This window comes from Galleria mellonella, unplaced genomic scaffold, assembly GCF_026898425.1.
Source record: "Galleria mellonella isolate WM207_F2 unplaced genomic scaffold, CSIRO_AGI_GalMel_v1 utg117, whole genome shotgun sequence".
NCBI lineage: Eukaryota > Metazoa > Arthropoda > Insecta > Lepidoptera > Pyralidae > Galleria > Galleria mellonella.
Window position 1 is genome coordinate 908,024 of NW_026441980.1, and position 27,591 is coordinate 935,614.

General features: G+C 31.7%; 2 protein-coding genes across 2 annotated transcripts in view; one reads left to right on the forward strand and one right to left on the reverse strand.

The window, feature by feature from the left end:
- LOC113513488 (probable serine/threonine-protein kinase dyrk2) overlaps positions 1-27,591 on the forward strand; it is a 171,415-nt gene that overhangs the window by 68,116 nt on the left and 75,708 nt on the right. The window lies entirely within an intron of this gene.
- On the reverse strand, positions 7,799-8,510 carry LOC113522586 (probable palmitoyltransferase ZDHHC24). Its single transcript, XM_031913541.2, has one exon. It carries the CDS (start codon positions 8,508-8,510, stop codon positions 7,872-7,874), a length of 639 nt encoding a protein of 212 aa, XP_031769401.2. The 3' UTR covers positions 7,799-7,871.

Genomic DNA, 27,591 nt, shown 5'->3' on the forward strand with positions numbered 1-27,591 from the left:
GTTTTGTTTTAAAGTTGAAAGGTGTAAGATGAACGTACCTAGTTTAAAAATAAAAAATCTTAATTGACAGATGACATTTTTGTATGTACTAGCGGATCTTGAAAAAAAAAAACCTTTGTTCATTCTCTTGATGTTAATAAATATGTTTGCAATTAAATAAGTTTTATTTAAATATAACACTTATTGCCTCTAAACCGGCAGCTTGTTTGTTGTTGTAAGTTGCATAAAAAAAAAAAAATTAAAAAATATAATATACGGAACTCTCAGCGTGGGAGTTCGATTTTTTAGTTTGGAACAGAAAAAAACATTGCGATAGTTCACGATTCTTAACGATTATTTAACGCTTGTGAAAAAGACCTCAAGACAGACCCGTTGCCGCAAGATCGTCTTACAATTCATCTTTTTGTTATAAATGGACATATTTTTTTAAAGCTTAGCTCCATTGCTTTTTAGGAGACTAAACAATTAGTGACAGAATATCAATAGAGGATGGCAATGTAGTATATAGACCACGGATTGTTGAGTTTTAAACTATATGGTATTTCACTCGATTGCCAAACCTTAACAATTATCAAACGAATACTTTTTATAAAAGTCGTGCGTGCGTACGTGTACTTCTGTCCCACTCTGTTTCTGTCATCAAATAAATATGTTTGTATGGCCAAAGGGCAATATAGGTGTGAGCGACAAAGGAAACCAGGAATGGAAATTGGAAATATATGTATAATGGTCAAAGGAACTTAGAAGACTAGGGCCGTGAAGGCAAGCCAAAAGGAAACAATAGATATCGTCATAATCGTAGAATACTGACGGATCTGACGAAGATTATATATAAAGATCCGTCAGTATTCTACGTCTATTCATCCTCACCTATCACCTCTCCAGTACCCCGCCAGTGTATACCGTTAGCGCAAGCGGGGTTACCATGCCATTTTTACTTACTAAAATAAGATACTATAGTTACGTACCTAGTAAGCTCAACAGTTATAGCGTGATATGCTCTGTTTTTGTACAGGTTTTTGTCAGAGTTACAACTGTGCAAACGATGACGTTTTGACAGGCGATTTATATCGAATCAGAAACCCATCTTGTACGCTTCGTGACATAATCGATCTATTGTTGAAATTGCCGATCGGAAACAGATAATCGATTGTTTCATAACGATTTTGCGAAATCAACTCGTTCGCACCGGTCGATAAATATCGGAAGATGTGTGAGTATACTATTGAAATCACGATTGAGATATTGACAGGTAAACTTTATGAATAAAACGTAATTATAAATTTTAAATTTGACACCTACTTTTTTTAATGGGTAATAATGGTATGGTAACCCCGTCTGTGCTATCGGTATACGCTGGCGGGGCACCAGTGATAGGCGGGGCACCAGTGATAGATGACTGACGAGAATGAAAGCAGATCGTCAGTTAGCCCATCGGGGTGATGAATTCAACATTTGAACTAGCTACGATGGTTTCCGTATTTATTTTTTAAAAAAATATTTATTTAAATGTAAATGTAATGTGATTAGAGAGAAATGTGGACTGAAAGACGGAACCACGTGGGAGATCGACCTGAAACGAAAGAGATGTATTGCTAGTAACGGGATTATTTGATCCCATTACTAACAATCCCTTTCCCCCATTTGATACCTAGTCAACTTTACAAGTTTAATCGTAGATAAAAAAATTAACGTAATCAATTCTCTATCTACGTATTTATTTTTTAACTATAATATAATTACTAATAGGAGTAATGAGTAGTCAATTAAATAGTAACAATTATGGACAGTTATGTGAGTTAATTATTAAAAAAAGAACACATGCATTTAATTCATTAAAAGAAAAAAGAAAGATTATTCCATTACCGATAAGTTTTGTAATTATATTGATTCTAATTAGTGCATTTTAAATAATTCGTTGTATTTTCTTTTAAAATGTATTTACAGTACAGTACAGAGAAATAACACCAGAGTCCTCAGGAATGGCAACACATGAGAGGTATTATGGGCGAAACAGTACACTCTGTTATGTCTATAGTACTGTTCATGTCTATAGAAGACAGTTACCACTTTCCATCAGGTGGGCCGTCAGTTTGTTTGCCATTCTAAGTAGCATAAAAAAATGCAACCTGATCAATTAGCTAAGTATGACCATAATCGTATATTAAAATTTATTTATATATAAATTACTCACCATACTTACAGTATATATATATATATATATATATATATATATATATATATAATACGCTGATGAAAGCGAAAGCCTATTATATAATTTGTGCGACTCAAAGTATGGTTATTACGATTTAGAAACGATATAATTCAGGATTTCCTTACGATTTCTATCCTCTGTCATTGAAACCGATAGTTAACTTGGGTTAACTCCTTGAGTTATATTATTAGTAACATATATTATATATGTATATTGCTCCCAGTATATAACTACAAGTTCTTAGAATTGTGTTTTAATGAACTAAAAAATAATAAATAAATTTAAATTAAATTGATTTAAATTATATATTTTTATATTAAATTGATTTATATTATATAATTTTAAATTAAATTAACTTAAATTAAATAAATGAAAATTATATATATTTAATGTAAATAATTCTATTTTAAATTACATAAATTTTAAATAAATAAATTAAAATGATTTTAAATTTTGATTCAGTATTGCTTAATAGCTGTTTTTTTATCCATAAGATATAACATAACTTGGATTATATGTCGTATTTTTATATACTTAATAAAAGGAGCAGGTTCTCAATGTTCTGAAGTAAATATAATGTAACGATATTTTTACTAACACTGACTTTTGATGATTATTTTTGCTCGCCGATACGGCGAGAGATACGGAATTGAACCGATATGGTTCAATTCCGTATTGATTTTATCACGGGAGAATTAGATATTTTTTTATGTAGAACGAAATCTTAAATAAATATTTTCGCTAATATTAAATTAATATAATAAGTGAGTCAGTAGTTTATCTTGACCGTGTGGTCCCAGTATAGAATAGGCCACCCCTTCCATTCCCGTGGCTGTCGTAAGAGCCGACTAAGAGAAGGCGAGGGATGGGCAGCAGCGTTCCTCTCACATTTGGAGTCCACGCTCGCACAAGTTTTACACTGTCATATATGCATTTATATATAGAGCAACTATTATAATTATTAATTTTTTATGTCGCTACTTATTTTTTGCAAAATTTGTGGAGCAAAATAAATCTTATTAAAGAGAGAAATTACGTCGACATTAACAATTAGTCCTCGTGACGTTCAACTTGCCAAAAGTACGTGCTGTGTCACGGAATAATGATCAAGCTTGCATTTTTTCTGCCACCACTGGCACCAGTAATGGGACAAGTCGTGCCGCGCCAAATATCAGCGGAGCATCGTGAGACCACTATAAAGATGATTAATTTTAAGACCTCAACGAATGACGTGCGCAAATATCAACATTGCTTAACATCAACGCGAAAAGTTAAACACAATTGTATCTGCTTACTTACAGATACACTCAGCTTATCATTAGAGGGGGTTTTGCCAGTAGTGTCCAAGCTTTGCAGAAGGATTGGCAACCGAATTCAGGCTTTAGAGATTTTTTTTATACAACTTAGAATGGCAAACAAACTGACGGCCCACCTGATAGAAAGTGGTAACCGTCGCCTATACATATAAGTAGTACCATGGATATAACAGAGTATACTGTTTCGCCCATGATAACCCCCATGCGTTGCCATTCTTGAGGACTCAGGTGTTATTCCTCTGTACCCTGTAAATTCACGCCATCCCATCCTTTAAACCGAAACACAGTTATGCAAATACAACTGCTTTACGGTAGAAACACGAATGGGACAGAGCAACCAAACCCAAGCAAACTACTTTTGTACAAAGTCTCCCAATAGTAGAATTTTCTGGTGACTTTTTAAATACCAGCTATTTAACTTTTGTATAAACTTATTTTATGGTAATGTTTTGAAAGAGCAAACTCATCTTTGGCTGATTGATTTTGAGATAAATAGACCGTTATATTTGATGACACAGTTACGTATTGGAATATACTGTTGAAATGTTGCGAAATATTGATCTAAATGTTATGCAATGACATCCTCTATCAAGGTTTATGATATTTTAGAACACGTGTCGTATTAGAAAATTTACATAACGTGTTCGAATTATTTAAATACAAACTGCTTAGCTATAATGTGAGAGGACAGATTTGATTTTTAGTTTTGTAGTGGAAAAATTCAAAAAATATTTATCCGATTTTAAAAATTCTTTCACCTGTAGAAAGCTATATTATCAGCAAGTAATGGCCGCCGTATTTTATTTAAAAATTAACTGTGCGAAATCAGAACTATATCAAGATTGATTATATTGTTATTTGCGTAAATGTTTAAAAGCTTTTTTGTATATATGTTAGTAAAAAATATAACATAAATTATAAAAAAAATATCTTTTATTGTAATTATATATTTGAAATTAAATATGTAAATATAAATATAAAAGAATTTAATTTAAATCTCAAGAAAGTTTTTATGCAACTTAGAATGGCAAACAAGCTCACGGCCCACCTGATGATAAGTGGTAATCGTTGACTATAGACATGAGCAGTACCATGGACATAACAGAGTATACTATTTCGCCCATGATACTCCCCATGCGTTGCCATTCCTAAGGACTCAGGTGTTATTCCTCTGGACTCTGTAAATTCACTGCTATATCTCACTCTTTAACCGAAACACAGCCATGCAAACACAACTGCTTCATAGTAGAAACACGAATGGGACAGAGGTGCTCAAGCAAATGACTTTTGTTTAAAGTCTCCTTCTGGTAAAGTTGTAAAACCTTTTACTCGTAATTAGAGTGTTGATATTATAAATGGTTTTTATAAGCATTTTTATAGATATTTTTATCTTTTCTTCATCAAGTTTTCTTTTTTTCTTTTTTTTTATGATGTTGTTTTCATATATTATATTACCAAGGTGGTATACAAGAATACCGTTCGTCTATTGATAAACCGTCACTGGAGCCCATGGATACATGCAATACTAGGGGTGTCACGTGCACGTAGTTGACTCTGAAGAAACCTTAGTGCATCCTGTTTGAAGAACCTTATACTGTAGGCTCTAGCGAAAACCTTAGCAGGCAACTAATTATATATGTTCATGATATCTTGGGGATGAAAAATAGTAATGACATATTAAAAGACACGTTTTGCCGTAGGTATATAAATGTTTTAACACACTTAATTTTAAGTGTTGTTAAAAAACTGCAACAATAATCCGTTTTAATAAATCTTAACAAAAATGTAAATAAAAGAGTAACTGGCACGACTAGAAGATAGTCTGCTGATGTTCAATACTATGAGTAGTGCAAATAGAAAATGAATGAAGGAATGATTGAATTATTTTAAAGTTTGATCACTAATCGATTGACAGTTTCGATTTATTTGTAATTTTATTTAGAGAGTGTTTTTGTGGTAGTTTTAACAAAACTTGCTTACTTTATTATTGTTCTATTGAAATAGATTTCACTATGAATTAATTCAGTGCAGACACATAGCTGTAGGATAACAAATAAAACACATTGTTATGTACGCTAACGGTGACCGACGTAACGGTATTGAGTCGCGTGCCAACCGCACATAGACTGTAGGACCTACTCTATACGTATTTATAGATTTAAGCGGTGTGCCAAGACCCTTTATCTACAAAATCCACTAAATACTAAGTTTTATATATTTATTTTTTAATATTGAATCTTACTATATTGTCTAGTTGTCTTAATGGATGCAGGTGCCTCAGGACAGTTTTTTTTTTACAACACAGGGGGCAAACGAGCATGCGGCTCACCTGATGGTAAGTGATTACCGCCGCCCATGGTCACCTATAACACCAACGGCATTGCAAGTGTTCCTTTTCGCAGTCTATGATGGAGCCCTATGTTCTGCAGTCGATATTTTTTATGGGTGAAAATGCATAGTAACCAGCCTGTCCTATCGGTATACACTGGCGCTTTACCAGTGAAAGATGATAGGTGAGGATAAAAAGGTAGGTCAGTTAGCCCATTTTGACGAATCTAATGATCAATTAGTCACGATATTTTAAATAATTATATACCGCGTCAAGAGATCATTGTGATGATTATAGTATCCCCGATATCAATAAAAAAAAATATCTCTCATGTGCAAACATAATCTAATTTTACGATAATCATCATAACACCCGTTAACTATCCACTGCAGAGGGAGGAAGGGATTGTTAGTAATGGGGAGATTAGTCCCCATTGCTATCAATATACCCAACCAGGTCGACCTCCTCGCGGTTCCCCCTGGAAACTATCATGGTTAATTCCTGATGAATTCATCATGATGGGCTAACTGGCCTGTTTTCATTCTCATCGATTACCCTTCACTGGTGCTCCGCCAGCGTATCCCGTTAGCGCAGGCGGGGTTACTATACCATTTTCACCCATAAAAAAAAACTATTTTGAAGTAGTTATATATATATATATATACTATATGTGTATCATCAGGATATATACGCAGTTGTAAGATATAACTAGGAAGTTATCTGCCACGCGGTTAACAAGGTCGTCGAACTTTACGCATTGTTTTATTGGTTAGAATAACATTTTATGTCCCATCAGCAACTCTTGTACACATCAAGAATTCCATAGTCTTTGGTGGGCACGTGCGTTGACCATAACTGTCAATCACACGCGTGTTTCAACTTCCTGCCACATTAAAATGCATCATAATGTTCACTAGTATGACGACAGATTTACGTAACCGTTACGTGGAGCCATGGATTTGGATAGTTAATAGATGCAATATGGCTGTTGCAACGGGACTTACTTTTGGGGTTCAATCGCCGAGTGTGTGTTAGTTTATTGCCTACAAGACTTGGAACACTGGAATAGTAATTGACGAGAATGTTGTAAAGGAAATGAAATATCCGCCATGTTGTACACGTCGCTGTGTTGGATGCATTATAAAATTTATTAGTTTTTATTTTAGACTAGTTAAGTCGTGTATACTTTTTATATAATATTTTTATTCTAGAAAAGTTAAAGATAGCTGGAGTTAAGCTGCAGATTAGCGTTGTGATGTGTAAACTAAAGCTGAGTTTAAACTCTTTTTTCTGTGCTTTGTTGTAATTATTTACCAAGAAAATTATTTTAGAACTGACGAATGGCAACTAAATGTATTTTATTTTGCTAATGATACACTTTTATTACAATTACACTATAATGTATTAGGTTCAGAACCAGAAATTAATATTTCAGTTTGATGGACCATCCTTCATATACATAATGACTAAGTATTATATATTATTCTCATTTTCATTGTATAATATTGTATATTTTATATATGTGTAAGTATATTTGTTATTCATATATATTTATTCGTTTATATATGTAATTTTAGTATGTATGTATATCAATAATTAGTAGTACCGCATTCGAGTATTCTGACACTTCCCTATGTTTGACTGGGAGAGAATGCTTAAGTCATAGCATTAAGTCCGCCATGCACACATGTATGTACTAATGAATTAATAAAATAAATGGACAATTGTGTAGTGGTCTAAACTATGCTTGTCAGATTTGACGTCTTTCAAAAAAAACAAGTAAGTTTAGTTAAATAAACCTATGGCCCACTACACGTTTTGGCATACTGTAAGTGTGGTGAGTAATTTATAAATAAATAAATAAAAGTTTGTAAAATTACAAACACTTTATTTAAGAGGCATTAAACAATTTATATAGAAAATAAGATGTTACTTAGCTATATTAATCAGTTTTATCACAAGTCACTTCTGGTAATGGACTATTAACACAATACAAGAAGATTGTCAAATATCATCGTTTACCGAATACATTTATTATGTTCTCCTTCCATTCATAATTTTTGCTTCTAATATCCTTCGATTCATGGGTTGTAATGCCTTTTATTGCATTATTGATATGAAAACAGAATAGCGCCAACATCCAGCCAAGAAGACATACGTTCAGAAATAAAAAGAACACATAAAGATCTCGATTGCTCATTGGCTCCGGAATTAGGAATCGTAATAAAGGATTGATTATTCGAAAGAAAGATATTATGAAAGCATAATTCTCAAATTTTGAAGAGATATAGAAGTAATTATAGTAAGAAGAATATACCAAGGATATTACGATGTAAATTAAGAACAGAAGATAGTAACGTCGATTATGAAGTCCGATGCAACTTGAAAAGAAGAAGCAGTGGTGATCTCTTTTTAGAATACAAATATTGCAAGATCTACAATGCCAGGTGCTTGGTGAGCGATCTCTCTTGCAGACTTCACAGAAGATTCCATTTTTGAGATCGCCTTTTGAAGAATTGTCCGTAACAATGGTCATAATCATGTTTCCAATTACATTTATAAAACAGAATGTCGACAGTATTATATGTAATGCATGTTTTACAATTCCTATATCGAACATTCTTACAAGATTCGATCTAACTATTGTCATTTCAAATATGAAGTAACCAGGTATCAGCGCAAACAATATAATGAAGCACTGCAATTTTTCGTATATGTAAATTAGTTCCTTTAACAGGTTTTTTATGGAGCGATTCATTTGTAAATGTAATAATAGATGGAGAAGAAAACCGTTATTTTACGTATTAAACTGTCTTAAAGGTACTGATTGACAATTAGAGCAAGACAGTAAGGAAATATCAAATGTCTTAAAATTCATAAATCATAGATTAGGGAGAGTATCTAGTTATCCTCGATCTATGTGTGATTTACTAAATAATTATGAAACTAATGTCAAAGATAAAGAAAGTATTCTTAGATACCTATTATTCTTTATCTATATATACTTTAGATACATACTTGTATATAGAAATTACGCGAGAAGTTTTTAATATTATGTGTGTTTTCTACTACTATTATTATCAACATTTTAGTCGTTAACTGTCCACTGCTAAACATTGGTCTTCTTTAACTTTCTTTAACTATATAGTAATACAACTTGTTCCTATACAATTGTTTTGTAATTTAATGTTTTTTTTTATACAACTTAGAATGGCAAACAAGACGTCGCCTATAGACATTTACAGTACCGTGGACATAACAGAGTATACTACTCCCATGCGTTGCCATTCCTGAGGACTCAGATGTTATTCCTCTGTACCCTGTAAATTCACGGCATATCCTACCCTTCAAACTGAAATACAGCAATGTAATGTATAATAGAAATAATAAACATAGTATAGTTCATAATAAAAGAAAAGAAGGATGTTCCCAATTCGTGTCTCTTTTGATATTTGTTGCCTCGTATCTTCGTCACTTGTAAACCAATTTGTTTTTTTTTTCTGCATGGATATACTTAAACATTGGTCCCATAGAAATAATATCAAATACGATTCAGTAGTTAAGTTTTTAAATAAAAAATAACTGGTTTGCCATAATTGAAGTTAGTTTTTATTTTGTGGAACATAATGTTGTTAAATTATCATGCAATAATACATTGTTAATGCGAGAAAATATTTCATTTATCGGTTTGTGGTTTATTACAAATCCATGTACATTTGTATTTTAAAACTATTATAAATATGAATATTTGCAAGTCAGTTACCAAATAAATAACTGCACAAAAAGTAAACTAGACATTTCTATTTTTTTTTTTTTTCTAGTATTTAAGTAGTCATCGGAGCGAGACGACGGAGCTTCTTTTTCCTTTTTTTAAACGTAAAATTGAATGTTTTGAAGTTATACAAGCTATTCTAAGTATTTAGTTTTTTTTTTTTATGATTCTTTAAATCTTTCATTATTGTTTTTTTTATGCAACACAGAATGGCAAACAAACTGACGATTCATCTAAAGAAAGTAGCTCAAAGATATCAGTCATTGTCTTTTTTTTTATACAACTTAGAATGGCAAACAAGCTGACGGCCCACCTGATGGAAAGTGGTAATCGTCGCCTATAGACATGAGCAGTACCATGGACATAACTGTTTCGCCCATGATACCCCCAATGCGTTGCCATTCCTGAGGACTCAGTTGTTATTCCTCTGTACCCAATAAATTCACGCCATATCCCACCCTTGAAACTGAAACACAGCCATGCAAACACAACTGCTTTACGGTTGAAACACGAATGGGACAAAGGTATAAAAAAAAAACTCTTTTTGATGAGTAGTAATAGTCAAGAGTTGGGGGAAAGAGAATATTAGTGATAGAATCTAACAGCTTTATTTTCAGCTCGACCTCCACGCAGTTCCCCCTGGAAACCTCGAGTTGTGTAAAGTACTCTCATTGTGAGTGAGACAGAGCACATAAGCAGATGTCGTTGGAACAAAGTCTACTTTTGGTAAAATTAGTATTGTTGCTTTTAATATAAACAAGTATTATGGTAAATGGAACAGTAGGATACAATAACCATAATTACGATTTATATGATCGTAGCGGTATTTGCGCACGCGCACGATCCTGACATTTATGCCCTGTGCCCGTCACTGGCTGACAGTAATTCACCTGCAATTTGCTCGTAATCCTGAGTTAAATTTACAGCTATAAACGGTAACTTCACTGTAGCCAGCATCCTATATGTCAATACAGGATGTCCAGATGTGTACTAAATTTCAGTAAAATTCGTTTAAGTGTAATTGAATAACAGACAAACAAATATCTACGCGTAAGACATTACGATTCTCAGGAATGGCAACACTTTAGGTGTATCACGGGTAACTTAGTGTATACATATATATAAAATATATTTATTTTTTATTTATGTAAGTTTATTTAATTTGTGGCCTTTACTCGCAGCTTTGCCCGTGTAACTGGTAGGGTATTATTTTGAAATAATCAATCAAAAATTTTGAAAAGAATTTAATTGTTTTTGAAAAATTTACAGATAATTGCGACGTTGCCACACTTAACGAGCAAAAGCTACGAATGCTCTTAAATTTATGATGGTTAAAAAATACGCCGGGGATTATTTGTGATCTGCGTAGGCCTTTAAAATGCCAAATGAAGCAATACAATGGAGTATTGCATTAAAAGGCGTATAATTAATGTGAAATTTTTAAACGCTCCATTGTTGCGTCCCATCATCGATCAATGGCGACCGCGTAGTGTTATGGGCCGCTACTATTAGTACTGTGTTGGCTAACACCTGTAACAATGCGAGCCTTATAGATTCAAACAGGTATAATATAATTTTTTATACCACTTAGAATGGCAAATAAGCAGACGGCCCATCTGATGGAAAGTGGTAACCCTTGCAGTACCATTGATATAACAGAGTATACTGTGTCGCCCATGATGATGCGTTGCCACTCCCGAAGACTAAGATGTTGTGTCCTGTAATTTCATTGCCATATACTAAGTTGCATAAAAAATACTAGTGATCCGGTCCGATTTTCCACGAAAAGATTGAATTTTCAAAAAAAAAAAAATAACCTATGGCTCTGGCTGATAATGCAAAGCTTTAAGTAGGTGAAAGAAATTTAAAATTGATTGATCAATAGTTTTTAAGTTTATCAATTGCAAACACATAAGCAATCAAATCTTTTCCCTTTTAAATATTAGTATAGTTAAAATAGATATGCTCCTTTCCACTAAAGGTTTGCTGGAAGAGAACTCTTACAGAGTTAAGCTCGCCTGCTGTACATCTTTATATATATATATATATATATATATATATATATATATATATATATATATATATATATATATATATATATATATATATATATATATATATATATATATATATATATATATGTAATTTTTTTGTGTACAATAAAGAATAAATAAATAAATAAATACGTATATAATGTCATATCCTTGCTATTTCTGAATATATTTCGGAAACTTTTATTATTACAGATTTATATTATTACTTACTAACTTGGCAAATGTCGTTTTACCTCCTACCGCTAGCTACTGGAACCACTTTTTCTTGTCAAGATAAAAACTATCCTATCTCTTAAATTGCATCGAATAATACTCATCACAAAATTTCATTAAAATTGGTTAAGTAATTACAGAGAAGCAAATTTTCCCTCTTTATAATATTAGTATAGAATCTAAGGTTATGAATGAATGAATGAGTATACTTTATTTGCATTATACAATATAGGAAATAAACAAGATAATTAACAAATATAACGATACAGTTGTATAAGTACAGTGAGGCGGTCTTATTGCTGAGAGCAATCTTTTCAAGACAACCTTAAGGTAATGGACCAATTGTTGTACAAGTAGGTATGATAGTGCTGTATAATTAAAAAAAAAAACCTTATCAAATAAATAAGGTTATGTACAAATAGTTGTTTCTTAGCGATCAATCATGATTAGAATGATAGAAATAATGAACAAATAATAACAAAGTTAAGTTCTAACAAGGAAGAATAAACAAAAGAAAAATCTTTAACACTGCTTTATACATTTCAATGATATCTAAGGCAATTATTTACACATTTATTATTATTAAAATAACATATAAAAATAATTAGTTCTCGTTGAGTACTAAACTAAATATAATGAGTCACGAACTATAACGAAATATAAATAATGACAATTAATATGAATCTATATCCATTCGTACTATAAAATGTAACTAGGCAAGACTACCTATAATATATGTCACGTTAAAAGAACTATTTTTTTTTATACAACTTAGAATGGCAAACAAGCTGACGGCTCATCTGATGGAAAGTAGTAACCGTCGCCTATAGACATGACAATATACTGTTTAGCCCATGATACTCCCCATGCGTTGCCATTCCTCAGGGCTCAGGTGTTATTCCTCTGTACCAGACTTGAACTAGACAGATTGAGATGGAATTTTGGTGTGATGATAATTTAATAAGTGGTTGACATATCTTATTTCAATAAAACATCTTGTTTGATCTTATTTTAATCGACTTATAAAAGAAATATATTGTCAATGGGTTTAATTTTTGTTACTGTTACCATATTGCCAATTCAGAACAAATTTTCACATTTATTTTTTTGAAAACATAATTATTTTTTCGTTATATCTACTTACTTATGCATATTTTTAAAGATCGATTGATCCATTAAGGCGTCAAGACTTGTCTTCTCTCTCGTCTCTTTGATTATTTCGTTCTCTTCTTTATATGTCTTGTTTCTACAAACATACTTTAATGTTTACAAGCTGCCCATCCCTCGCTCTCCCTTTTAAAACATTAGTAAAGGTTTATTTCTGATGTAAGGAACAACATACAACTTTTGCCCTACGGAATCCGGCTAATAGAGGGCATCATTAATGGAGAATAAGTGTTGTATTGCTTCACACCTGTATGACCATACAAAATGCTGCATTTAGATTGTTATCAATGTGTATATGAGATGACGCGCTGGAACATTTGTTATGTTGTCTTGCCTAATATCATTGTGCAATTGACATGGGAGAACGGACAATAAAATGAATTTTAAATAGGTATTGAAAGTATATATTAGTAGTTAAATACTGTTTCGGCATAAAAAATGTTATAACCTATTCGTATTGGGGAGAAAGGAATTGTTAGTAATGGGATCTACCAGCTCCATTGCTGGCAACATACCCTATCAGTTCGACCTCCACGCGGTTACCCCTGAAAACAATCGTGGTTAATTCTTATTGAATTCTTCATGATGGACTAACTGCCCTGCTTTTCATCCTTACCTTACATCACTTAATGGTGCCCCGCCAGCGTATACCGATAGCGCAGCCGGGGTTACCATTCCATTCCTTCTTTTTTGCCCTCTATTTTTACTTCTAGTATGCTCTTTAAAAAATCGTCATGTCGTATAAGGTGGCCCAGTATTTTGTCTCTTCTTCCGGCAGATAGTACATTAAAATATAATGTGTAATTACGAATCAAAATGACCTTGACATATTTGGACTCAGTTAAAATCAATATCGCAGACAATTGTATAAAATAATGTAATATTTAGAAATTTCTTATATAATTTTGTTTTGTTTTTTTTTTTTTATTTAACTTTCTTTATGTTTATGTTTTATTTTTATGTTTAATTTTTTTTCACTAATAGTTGCAACCGAATGGCTTTGTTGCAGTCGCATTTATTATTGGACCACGCTGCGTGCACATGTTGTGGCAAGTTTACCTACATAAATACGTTAATGTACTTGCATGTTATAATTTAAGTTTTTATTTGTAAACTTCTGTTATGTGCGCCTAATAAATAAAATAAAATAAAAATAAAATCTTTTAACAATAACACTGGAATATGTTAGTTTGTTTTTGAAATTTGACACATAATTACGATGATGCCATAATTTTGTTAACCAAAGTATTGAACGCTCTCAAATGTTCTATTATTATTTATTCATTTTTTGCCTCCGCTTGTGTAATTTTAGAATCCTATGTATCAGTGTTCGTTAACATAAAATCCCATCTTTCGACAATTAAAACATTCAACTGCATGTCTTCACAGCCACGTACATTATTAAAGTGAAACTTGTCTAATAAAACCATAGACGGTTTAAGTATATTTCGTAACACCTGAGAACCTGGGTTAGTGCAGGCATGACTTCCATATCATTAACTTTTAAAGTTAATCAAGATCAGTGCAGCTTTCTAAACATTACAGATACGATCTTATAATAATGATGGAATAATAATAGAGCTTATGGGAATATGAAGTATCATATAACAATAAATAAGTTCTCTAGTTCACAACGCTTGTTATATTGGAGTGGTGAAAGTGTCCAAAACTAGTATTACACGCGATAACGTCATAAAAATAGACGTAGTGCGGCAAAACATGTAATATTGCATAGTTTTTTGTTGTGAATTAAGGTTGTTTATAACTTATTGAGGTATTACTTCTAGAATTATGTTAGAAAGTTTAAGTTTAGTGTAAGAATGCACGGTTTATTGTGCTTTACTTTTACAAAAAAAGGTTTTGCAGTTATATGTTTTTTTTTTTTTGTAATTTGACCTTTATTCTCTATTATTAATTTTGTTATCATTTATTTTTGTGGAGCAAAATTCTTAGCAATATTTACTTTTATTGTGCCGACTATTTCTCGGTTTTCCTCTTCCTCTTTTGTCCTCTATTTTTCCCTCTGTTATGCTCTTTAAAAAAAACGTCATGTCAAATATGGTGGCTCAGCATTTTGCCTCTTCTATGCTCTATTTTAAATACATAATTACTGTTACGTTTATTTAAAAAAAATCACAGTGTCCGGCTTCTAGAAATATCAGATTTATCGTGACTTACTCGAGCACCTATAATACTTGTTACTGCTGTAAACTTGATCCCAAATTGTGGTATACGTAATAGTTTAGTTTACCGAGCGCCAATTTGATACATCTGCGGTAACTTTACGTGAGTGTTATATGGTACGGTAGGTATTCCATAAAATACTCGTTCGTAAGTAGGACTACTGTAACATAATTATTTTTTATTGCGTCTGCCCATCTCTTTGGAGATTGTCGTTATGGCGAAACTGCGAAACTGTATATTGACATCATACCTACAGTAGTTTTCGTAACTGTACCAGTAAATCTTGATAAGACGTTATTAAATTTAAAAAATAAAAAATAAACAGAGACATTTCTAATGATCTATGATTAGCGAAAGGTTTAAGAGAAATAAGTGGTGAAGTGACCTTATTTTTAGATTGGTCGATAAAATATTGCTGAAATTTTTAATTAAAATTATTTTTATATTCTATACTAGCTCTTACTCGTGATTTCGTCTACGTGACTGGCATATATTCACTGGCTGAAATAAAAAGTAGCATAACATAAGTGAGGATGAAGCGGGTTAGTTAGCCCATAGTAACGAATTTAACAATAAATTAATCAAGATGGTTTCCAGGGGGAACTGCGAGGAGGTCAACCTGATAGGGTTTATTGCTAGCAATGGGGTTGCTAATATTTCCATTACTAACAATCCCTTCTTCCCCCTAGGTGTTACAGTTAGGGTGGTGTGACCCTGTAATGTTTAGTGATTCTATATTGTCTTCGTTATTGTATTATAACAATCGTGACCTTTGAAGTTTAAAATACTTTAAAGGCTGGGATTCGATATTGGAACGTCCGGAATCCACAATTAGGTGGTTACCTATAACTTTTTTGTTTTTTTTTTCTATTTGCTAATTCCAATTTCAAACCGCAATCGTGTATTGAGAAAACTAATTATACGTTGAAATCAGAATAGGTGCGGCGAATCGGTTGGGAGCATCGAGCATGTCGAATCGATTACTATTCACCGTTCACGATGAATCGATACTCGATATGTATCAACGATCCCACGGCACCGCCCTCTATTGAATCGATAGCGGTCATTTACTAGTGTTATTCGATTTTGATATTAAAATTCATTGTTAGTATAAAGATACGGTACGATCTATCGATCCTTAATAATATTAATGAGAAAGTGGGTCTGTTTGTTACCTCTCGGCTCTGCAAGATGTGATGAAATGTAGTATACGATAGTAGGTACTAGCTTTTACTAGTGGCTTTGTCCACGAAATTGAGATATATTCACTAACTGGGATAAAAAATTGTCCTTCTTCATCCCAAATAGTACTTGTACAGCAAATTTCAAGGAGATTAATCAAGTTGTTAAGGAGTCAAGAAGTAACATATAAACTCACATTTATAATATCAGTAGAGATTGGGCATGGTTGTTCAAGACATTCCGAGCATTCCGGGTAGCGTCATGTTGACGCCAATTTTCAGTCACTGACCCAAAATTGATTTAAAACTTACATCTTATTTGAGTCGCAAACGACACTTTGCAACTTGAAATAGGCTATTTTTTCTAAAGAGTAGAGTAATTATTGGTTATTATGTTGGCAGTTCTGAAGCTAATTACTTATCAGCTTCGTGATGAATGAAGTATTTTGCTTAACAAAAATTGAAGTAACAATTTATTTTGTAAAGATGTACAATGTAAATTGTAAAATATTCTGAAGAACAACGTGATAACTATATCTACGTTTTACCATCAGACCGCTCGTCATCGACAGGGAATCCATCCCCGCACCTTAGAACCGTAATGGTCATGCATAGTGTGATTTCAGAGGATCATTCTCCCATGAACACTCAGGTTGGGGAATAATATTCCTGCTGAGGCTTGCTCTAGCCCTTTGAGTGCCGACCAGCGCCATTGCGCTCGTGCGCATTGCAACTAAATGTGCCACGAGCGTCATAGCGCTCGTGAAATCAGTCGCTGTTTAGCTTGCTGTAAAAAAATATTAAAATTGGATAATTTTTGGAGGAGATACAGTTTTTTTAGAGACAAGGGTAAATGACATCAACACGACAAAGATTTCTTTGGCATTTTTAAGTAGATATGAGTAAAAATCAATGGCACTAAAAGGGCTAGAAATGCTTGCTCTACAGCATGGGTTTCATATTAAGGTGTCTTATGGGTTGGCAACGTGCGCGTGACATCCCTAGTATTTTATACGTCCATAGGCTACGGTAACCTCTTTTACCATTTGATGGGCCGTATGCTTGTTTGCTACCAAAGTACTATAAAAACATTTTAGAAAGTAATAAATATCCCATTTTTATATTTATTGAAATTCATGTTATTTATTTATTTATTTATTTATTAGTACAAATATGTGTAGATGGCGGACTTAATGCTAAAAGCATTCTCTCCCAGTCAACCATAGGGAAGTGTCAGAATACTCGAATGAGATACTAGTAATTATTGATATACATACATACTAAAATTACATATATAAAAGAATAAATATATATAAATAACAAATATACTTACACATATATGATATATACTATATTATATTATACACGAAGTTGAGAATAATATAAAGCACTGGAAGTATATATATTTCTACAATCGAAAAAGATTATTTCCTTTGATCAATTTATAGAAATGAAAGTATTATGGTACCTGCATATTATGGCAGAATGCGGAGGTGCATAGTTCAAAGGAATAAAGTTACGATGCGCCGCGATACAAATTGTGGGCTTGTGCAATAGCTGTGGTTCATATAGATTACTATAAATGGCATTAGTTCAAACGTATTGAGAGTAGAATACTATTGTGAGAATACGGAAATACATGGAATTATGAAATTGTAAAGTTTTTGATTATGAATTCACTTATATTACACAATACTTGGCCACAGCAGAATATCAGTGTTTTGCTCTTTTAAGGGCAAAGCAATAAACTGAGCTGTGACCATTTTGTGTTGCTATGGCACACGCATGAAGGAATGGTAACAAAGGAGATTGTTAGATTATATATTTTGTTTTTGTATTTTTTTTTTATTTGTGCTTTTTTTATTTTTATTCTTTTGTCTCTTTTACTGTGTATTACGTGTATGTTTTTTTATTGTAATTTGTGTGCTGTAAGTAATGTAAATAAATTATCTATCTATCTATATATATATATTTAATTTAGTCTTACTAAAAAGATATACAAATTCAAATTATTTGTTGCATTAAATTGGGTATATATAATATTATTCATTAGATAAAAAAAAAAACTTACGAGTACGTATTTATGAGTATTTATAATATATTATTTTGATTGAAGTGTTTTAATTTTGAGTCATAACATTTATGCTAGGCATAAAAAACCACTACCAGGTAGGCCGTAAGCTTGATTGTCTTTCTGAGTATCGTAAAATACACTCTTGTTACTGTAGTGTAATGTGTAATGTAAAAAGAATTTAATGTATTTTGTGCTTTGGATATATAAATAAATAAATATCATCAGGTGGGTCGTATGCTTGTTTGCCATCTCAATATTAAAAAAGAAATATGTCATCTATTAAAAAAAATACTCTCAGTTAGACCATAAGCTTGTTTGTCTTGCTGAGTATCGTAAAATACACTCTTGTTACACTAGTGTACTGTGTAATGTAAAAAAGAATTTTATGTATTTTGTGCTTTGAATATATAAATAAATAAATATCATCAGGTGGGTCGTATGCTTGTTTGCCATCTCAATATTAAAAAAGAAATATGTCATCTATTAAAAAAAATACTCTCAGTTAGACCATAAGCTTGTTTGTCTTGCTGAGTATCGTAAAATACACTCTTGTTACACTAGTGTACTGTGTAATGTAAAAAAGAATTTTATGTATTTTGTGCTTTGAATATATAAATAAATAAATATCATCAGGTGGGTCGTATGCTTGTTTGCCATCTCAATATTAAAAAAGAAATATGTCATCTATTAAAAATATACTCTATTAGACCATAAGCTTGTTTGTCTTGCTGAGTATCGTAAAATACACTCTTGTTACACTAGTGTACTGTGTAATGTAAAAAAGAATTTTATGTATTTTGTGCTTTGAATATATAAATAAATAAATATCATCAGGTGGGTCGTATGCTTGTTTGCCATCTCAATATTAAAAAAGAAATATGTCATCTATTAAAAAAAATACTTCCAGTTAGACCATAAGCTTGTTTGTCTTGCTGAGTATCGTAAAATACACTCTTGTTACACTATATATGTGTAATGTAAAAAGAATGTAATGTATTTTGTGCTTTAGATAAATAAATAAAAAAATATCATCAGGTGGGTTGTATGCTTGTTTACCATCTCAATATTAAAAAAGAAATATATCATCCATTAAAAAAAAATACTCCCGGGACCATAAGCTTGTTTGTCTTGCTGAGTATCGTAAAATACACTCTTGTTACACTAGTGTACTGTGTAATGTAAAAAAGAATTTTATGTATTTTGTGCTTTGAATATATAAATAAATAAATATCATCAGGTGGGTCGTATGCTTGTTTGCCATCTCAATATTAAAAAAGAAATATGTCATCTATTAAAAAAAATACTCTCAGTTAGACCATAAGCTTGTTTGTCTTGCTGAGTATCGTAAAATACACTCTTGTTACACTAGTGTACTGTGTAATGTAAAAAAGAATTTTATGTATTTTGTGCTTTGAATATATAAATAAATAAATATCATCAGGTGGGTCGTATGCTTGTTTGCCATCTCAATATTAAAAAAGAAATATGTCATCTATTAAAAAAAATACTCTCAGTTAGACCATAAGCTTGTTTGTCTTGCTGAGTATCGTAAAATACACTCTTGTTACACTAGTGTACTGTGTAATGTAAAAAAGAATTTTATGTATTTTGTGCTTTGAATATATAAATAAATAAATATCATCAGGTGGGTCGTATGCTTGTTTGCCATCTCAATATTAAAAAAGAAATATGTCATCTATTAAAAAAAATACTTCCAGTTAGACCATAAGCTTGTTTGTCTTGCTGAGTATCGTAAAATACACTCTTGTTACACTAGTGTACTGTGTAATGTAAAAAGAATGTAATGTATTTTGTGCTTTAGATAAATAAATAAAAAAATATCATCAGGTGGGTTGTATGCTTGTTTACCATCTCAATATTAAAAAAGAAATATATCATCCATTAAAAAAAAATACTCCCGGGACCATAAGCTTGTTTGTCTTGCTGAGTATCGTAAAATACACTCTTGTTACACTAGTGTACTGTGTAATGTAAAAAGAATGTAATATAATTAAAATGATGTAATACAATGTCGCGATTCATTCAATTAGAATGCGGTCTGCCAATGCAATATTGAATGCTATAAAAGGAGACCATTTTTCTATTTATAGTCGTGGATTGACACGTAACATTTTTAGGGTTCCGTAACAAAAAGGTACAAAGGAACCCTTGTAATACGACTTTGTGCGTCCATCCGTATATATATATATATATATATATAGAGTTTGTCCGTTCGTCTATCACAGAGTTATATCAGCAGCAATTACTAATGTTATTAATTTGCAATTTGGAATAGTTTTACATATCATTGGTCCATATAGTCCGTAGATGTTGCAGTAAAAATAATCGAAAAAATATTTTTACTAGAGGGTCCAAAACGGATCAAAATTTCGAAATGATCTATTAGTCCAAGTGGGGTATCATTGAAAGGGTATTTATATATATATTTTAAAATTGACTTTTATTTATTTTTATGCTGCGTAGCTTTTTAGTTATAGTCGAAAATTTATAAAAAAAATATGCCCACTTATCTCCGAAGATTCTGAAGCGAAAAATCTGATATAATTACGGTTTATAAAAGTATATGTAAATTATTACAGAAAAAAAAAACAATATTTCTAACTAGCACCGTTTTTGAGAAATTATCAAAAAAAAAACCTACAAAAATAAACTTTAGAAGGTCAATTAATTTATATTTAATATGTACGGATCCCTCGGCGTGTGAGTTCAACTTCCACATGACTGGTTTTTATTAAATTATGTCATGGTTCATTAATTTTGCATTGAGTAGGTTGCTTTCTGATCACGAAGTATCTAAGCATTTCTAAGTATTTAAATAAATTTCATGGGATTTTCAGCAATATCACTTTTTAAATCAAGACATAAATTTAGGGTATAAGTCAAGATATTTCTCTGCAAATAACACCAATTTTTAATTGGGAATTGAAATAGCAATTTTTTCCTAGAACAACTTATAATACTAAAAAAAAAAAAGTCTTGCAGAGCAAAATCTCATGAAGCAAAATCTATTACCAAGTATGCTCATAGGATTTAGCGTTCTAAATTTAAATAAAATAAAAACAATATTTAAATATTTTAAATATAGTATTTATAAAACATTGCGTCATTCGGTAGTGCATTCTATTGATTTTAGAATAAGTATAGCGAAATAACTAGTACATATTCCTTTTATCAAACGCCTTAAAAAAAAGGAGAAACATAACCTTCAAGAAAAGTGTATATTCGGCAGCACACCTGCAATGTCGTTGGTGTTGTGTGAGATCATGGGCGGCGGTAGTCACTTACCATCAGGTGAGCCGCATGCTCGTTTGCCCCCTGTGTTGTAAAAAAAAAGGAATAAGCTCTCAATTTAGTTATTTATAAGACATTCAGCAGTTTTTAACTCAATAAGATAACAAATAAAAAAAATACAACTGTCAATTTTAAACTGATTTAACATTTTTTTTTTGTTATCTGAAAAAACATACTTTCTAATTGCATCCATAGAATTTTTATCAAAATTTGTTCAATAGTTTAGTTTTTAAATCCAACTAACACATTTTGCAATGATTGAAGTCAATGTTTTGGTATTAAATAATATACTTGTTAGTAATAATAATAATAATATTTATTTATTTAAGAAAGATACAGTTGCATAAGGTACAATTTACAATTTTTACAATTTACATTCAACGAGGAAATATCTCCATTAGCATCAGTCCCCAAACTAGGCCGGACCTGTATCTTGGGGACTATGAGTGCGGTTACCTATTTATTAGTACACTTTATTTACAAAAATTATAAATTATATTTAATTAGTAAATGACCTACAACTCTTTAACTTGGTTATAGAAAGGTTATAGTAACCTTTTATATTGTATAAACGTAATACAAAGTTATAGATTAAAATCAACTAAATATAATTACGAAAACATAAATAGTTACACTGATTGGACATGGAAGAACTTGTTGATTGACGTGTTTTTTAACCAACTACGAAAGGAGAGCCTCTCAATTGGTTTTAGTCGGTTTTTATGTTTGTAGATCTGTTACGAGATATGGCTGTCAATTGATGTGTTGTTTATTTTTGTAATCCAAAGAGTTTGTAAGGTTATTATTGAACCAACGACATGGCAAACTGATATTAAATTATTTGTTAAATTTTTTTTTATACAGCTTAGAATGGCAAACAAGCTGACGGCCCACCTGGTGGAAAGTGGTAACTGTCGCCTATAGACATGAGCAGTACCATGGACATAACAGAGTATACTGTTACGCCCATTATACCCCCCATGCGTTGCCATTCTTGAGGACTCAGGTGTTATTCCTCTGTACCCTGTAAATTCACGCCATATCCCACCCTTCAAACTGAATCACAGCCATACAAACACAACTGCTTCACGGTAGAATCACGAATGGGACTTAATACCTCTGGTAAATTAGATACTGTAAAAGGCTAGTTTAACTTAGCTTAACTTAGATTGTATAAGATATAACAAGATGTAATAAGCAAACAATAAGTTTCACATTAATAATTGTGTTGAATTGTATTGTTAAATCTTTATTACACATAATTTATATTGGACACATTAAAAGATTTAATATACAATGGCGGATTTATATTTGTATTTTTTTTTTTTAATGGGTGATATGCTTGTGGAGCCCCAGTGAGGGTTGATAGGTTACGATGAAATCAGTACAGTAAGCACATCCTGACGAATTCCACTAGAATTAACCACGATGGTTTATATTTGTACATTGCTAGCAATGGTAGCTCCCATTACTAACAATCCCTTTCCCCCCTTTTTATTTGTATTAGGTAGTGTTAGTTTTGTAAACTCAATTTTTAATTGAAAAAAGCAACAGCTGTTTCTTGCCCGTTCTTCTCGGCTGAAATTGCATTTCACACTGGGTGGTAGATTAAAAAAAATGACTGTTCAAAAATGCTTATAATTAAGTTTATTTCAATACAAAATATTGTTATAATTTTATAGTAATAAGGACTTTTTTAAAGAATTAGAATATTATACGGAATACTTGACACGCTGTGATAGTGGGCAGATATATGATGCTGGCAACACTAAAATTGTATTTTTATTACAGCAACATTTATTGTATTCTCAAAATAACAATGGATTTACGTCTCTTCTTCACATCGATCTTCTCGTCCATACATACAAAGTTACAGTCCACTATAGCAGGGGGAAAGGGATTGTTAGAATGGAGTTTGACAGCCCCATTGTTAGCAATTCTTTATTATTTATTAGGTCGTCCTCCACGTGGTTCCCCCTGGAAACCATAGTGAACAATTCTTGTTGAATTTGTCACGATGGGCTAACTGACCTGCTTCATCCTCACCTATCATCCTTCACTGGTGCCCCGCCGGTGTATACCGATAGCGCGGGTGGGGTTACCATTTCATTATCACCCATTAAAAAAAGTCTACTAAAGCAACTTTTACATACTATACTATATACTACAGAGAGCTTACTGCTGTCATATGGATGAACTTGGTTTGTTTACATGACGTTACAAAATATTACCAAAGCCTAACTATGGTTGCCAAACCGCCTACCGCGCGCTTAAGCGTGGCAACTACTGGCAAAACCTTCCTTATCGGGGAGGGTTATGTTCAGTGAATAATTAATGGCTGATGATGATGATGATGATGACGTATAGTTATAGGACTTTTTATGTATTTATTTATTTATTCATTAGTACAAATATGTGTACATGGCGGACTTAATGCTAAAAGCATTCTCTCCCAGTCAACCATAGGGAAGTGTCAGAATACTCGAATGCGGTACTAGTAATTATTGATATACATACATACTAAAATTACATATATGAACGAATATACTTACACATATATGACATATACTATATTATACACTAAATTGATAATAATATATATAAATACGTTTACTAGTATTTAATATACATCCACACTTTTAATGTAAATTATGGTATATGTATATATGTTTACTAATTATATGTCTTACGAAATTGAAATGTTATGTTTAAATTATACACATGTTTTTGAATTATAACCTAGCATTAACACCATAAGACCTATATATATAAAGGTTAAAATTTGTTATGTGTGCCTTATTAAAAAAAATAAAAATAAAAAAATAAATTAATGAGTTATATTAGATCAATTTTTATTTTATCGGAAATTTGATGCAAAAACGTTTGTAGTTAAAAACAAGAGTTACCGCTTTTACTCATATCCTATCCCACAGCGTTCAACTAGTTTGTTAATTGGGAAAGTTTGCAATATCCTGAGTTAAAACCGTAACTGGTTATTGTGGGTAACTGTCAAGTTCATTTATTAAAACCGGATGTCATAATATGCCGGAAATGTAAGAAATAAACATAGTATTAACAGTCATAATTGATTTTTATTATAAGAACAAGTATTAATAACTTGGGCGCAGAGGACCGAGACAAGCAGTCCGGTCACTCATGACTAAGGATCACGAATTGATTCCGAAACTAGTCGAGCTATTTCGATCTAATTACACGTAAGTTAAACCGGCAGTTATTATATTAAAATATAATGTGTGTTTACAAAACTTTTAACAATAAAATGGTAATAATTCTTTATCTACACTAATATTATAAAGAGGAAAGATTTGTATTTTTGTATGTATGTTTGTAATGAATAAACTCAATAACTACTTTGACAATTTCAAAAATTCTTTCACCATTAGAAAGCTACATTCACCCTGAGTAACATAGGCTATATTTATTGCTAGAAAATATTAGGGATCCTTACTAAAACTTTAGTAACGTAACTCAAGGTGTAAAAAAAAGCTATAAAATATCTATTGCGGAAACTATTGGCAATGGAACAAAAGTATGTTCTACAATATTGAAGAAAATATCAATAACTATAAAAAAACTTCGCTATACTATATGTCCAACTATTATCGTTATGTCACAATAACCACTTTTTTAAAATGTTGTAAAAATGTCTAACCCGTGCAAAGTCGGGACGGGCCGCTAGTACAAGATATTTTGGTAAAATTCTTCGGCCATTTGAAATGCATTAAAGGAAAGTTACGAAAGATATTTATCGAGCACTGATCAATGGAGATATCGGTCGCTCTAGACGTATGTCGACCAAATAGGCGACGTGCTGAAAAAGGACCAAATTAAATGTACCTACAAATGGCGAGCGATGTATTAAAAGGTTGACGAATATGTAGGAAGTGATAGAGGCGTGTTTAAATTGGAGGCTGGCGTGACATGTATGTGTATGTATGTATGTATGTAATAAACAGAATACTCAATTTAAAATTAATAAAATATATTGATGAAAGACGAGATGTGTTTTTTTAAATATATGATAGTGACGCATGGGGGGTATCATGGGCGAAACAGTATACTCTGTTATGTCCATGGTACTGCTCATGTCTATAGGCGACGGTTACCACTTTCCATCAGGTGGGCCGTCAGCTTGTTTGCCATTCCAAGTTGAATAAAAAAAATCTATCAATTACAAAGTTGAATCCGTATAGGGCGATTTTTTAATTTATTTATACTGGTAAGATATCCCATAACATACGTTTAAGAAAATTATTAACCAATTAAGGACCTCCTACTGTTTAAAAGTACTTTACTAAAGTATTGTTAAATCAAAAACCAAGCGTTAAAATGAATTTATTACCTTTATCGCCCATTGGTCAATGTGTCATTTTAGTGATTTTGCTCATTGCCAGGTGATGCGCAGGCGCATATGTCACTTTCCGGCTTATTTATGTCCGTTCGCCTTCCGAGTCGCTGTATAAATATTTATTTCACACTTTAAAAATATGCCGGAGGCCATTGGTACTTTGTAGGACGTACGCGTTTCCTTTGTTTTGCATATCATTTAGTTGGCTTTATATAAAATATTACAAACATAATATATATGAGCGGTCATCGATATCAATTGAAATTGATAACGTTGTTCAGTTTCATAAATAATATAGGTATATCATGGTTTTCAATTAATGAATTCAACATTATTTAATTAATATGTTTGTAATTTTTTCTAGATTATATAATAGTTTTTTTTTTATTTTTTTTATACATCTTAGAATGGCAAACAAGCTGACGGCCCACCTGATGGAAAGTGGTAACCGTCGCCTATAGACATGAGCAGTACCATGGACATAACAGCGTACAATGTTTCGCCCATGATACCCCCCATGCGTTGCCATTCCTGAGGACTCGGGTATTATTCCTCTGTACCCAGTAAATTCACGCCATATCCCACAATAGTTAATATAATATAATGTATATATAATAGTTTTATTTTATATTTAAAAATATAGTTTTAAATATAAATAAATTAATATTTTTTTTATTATATGTTTGAACTGAACATCCAAGAGAACCACGTTAGGTGTACCATATACAAATCTAAAATTTTCCAATAAACTTACTATAGTTATTAAAACATTTTGTCCCTTTTTTTGAGGTAAATCCTTAATAGATAAGTATAAAAATATGCCTAAACGCATAAAAAATTTTAGTGTTTATTAATAAGCCTTATAATACTTAAACCTTACACATAATTTATTCCTTATAATTGTATCTATTAACATTATCAATTTTCTTAGTTATATATCTATTTATAATATAGTAGCAAATATTAAATTTAAAATTCACACCTTACAAAGGGCATATTTAACGAAATTTAACTATTAACTTTAAGTTATAATTAGTGTTACAGCAAAGGTAACGAGCCAGCACAAAAACCCCGGAACTTTCATTGTGTGCGCGGGCGCAGGAAGCGTAGTCTTCCTCAAACATTATTTACTTATGTTATTACAAGTAGTTTGAATAATTTACAGCGAAGATGTGTTCCATTAACGTTTATTATCGACGTTCTTTAACAAAAAAAATATATAATTTTGTTTGTCGATTTAATCCAAGCTAATGGAAACGATTCACAGGCGTTATTTCTTTAGATCTATTTTTATTTATTTATTTATTCTTTATTGCACAATAAAATTTTGTACAAATGGCGAGCTTAATGCCATATGGTATTCTCTACCTGCTAACCATTAGGTAAAAACAGAAAGCGTATGAAG

Excerpts from the sequence above, each read along its gene's own strand:
- LOC113522586 (XM_031913541.2), bottom strand. The coding sequence starts at position 8,510 with ATGACAATAGTTAGATCGAATCTTGTAAGAATGTTCGATATAGGAATT.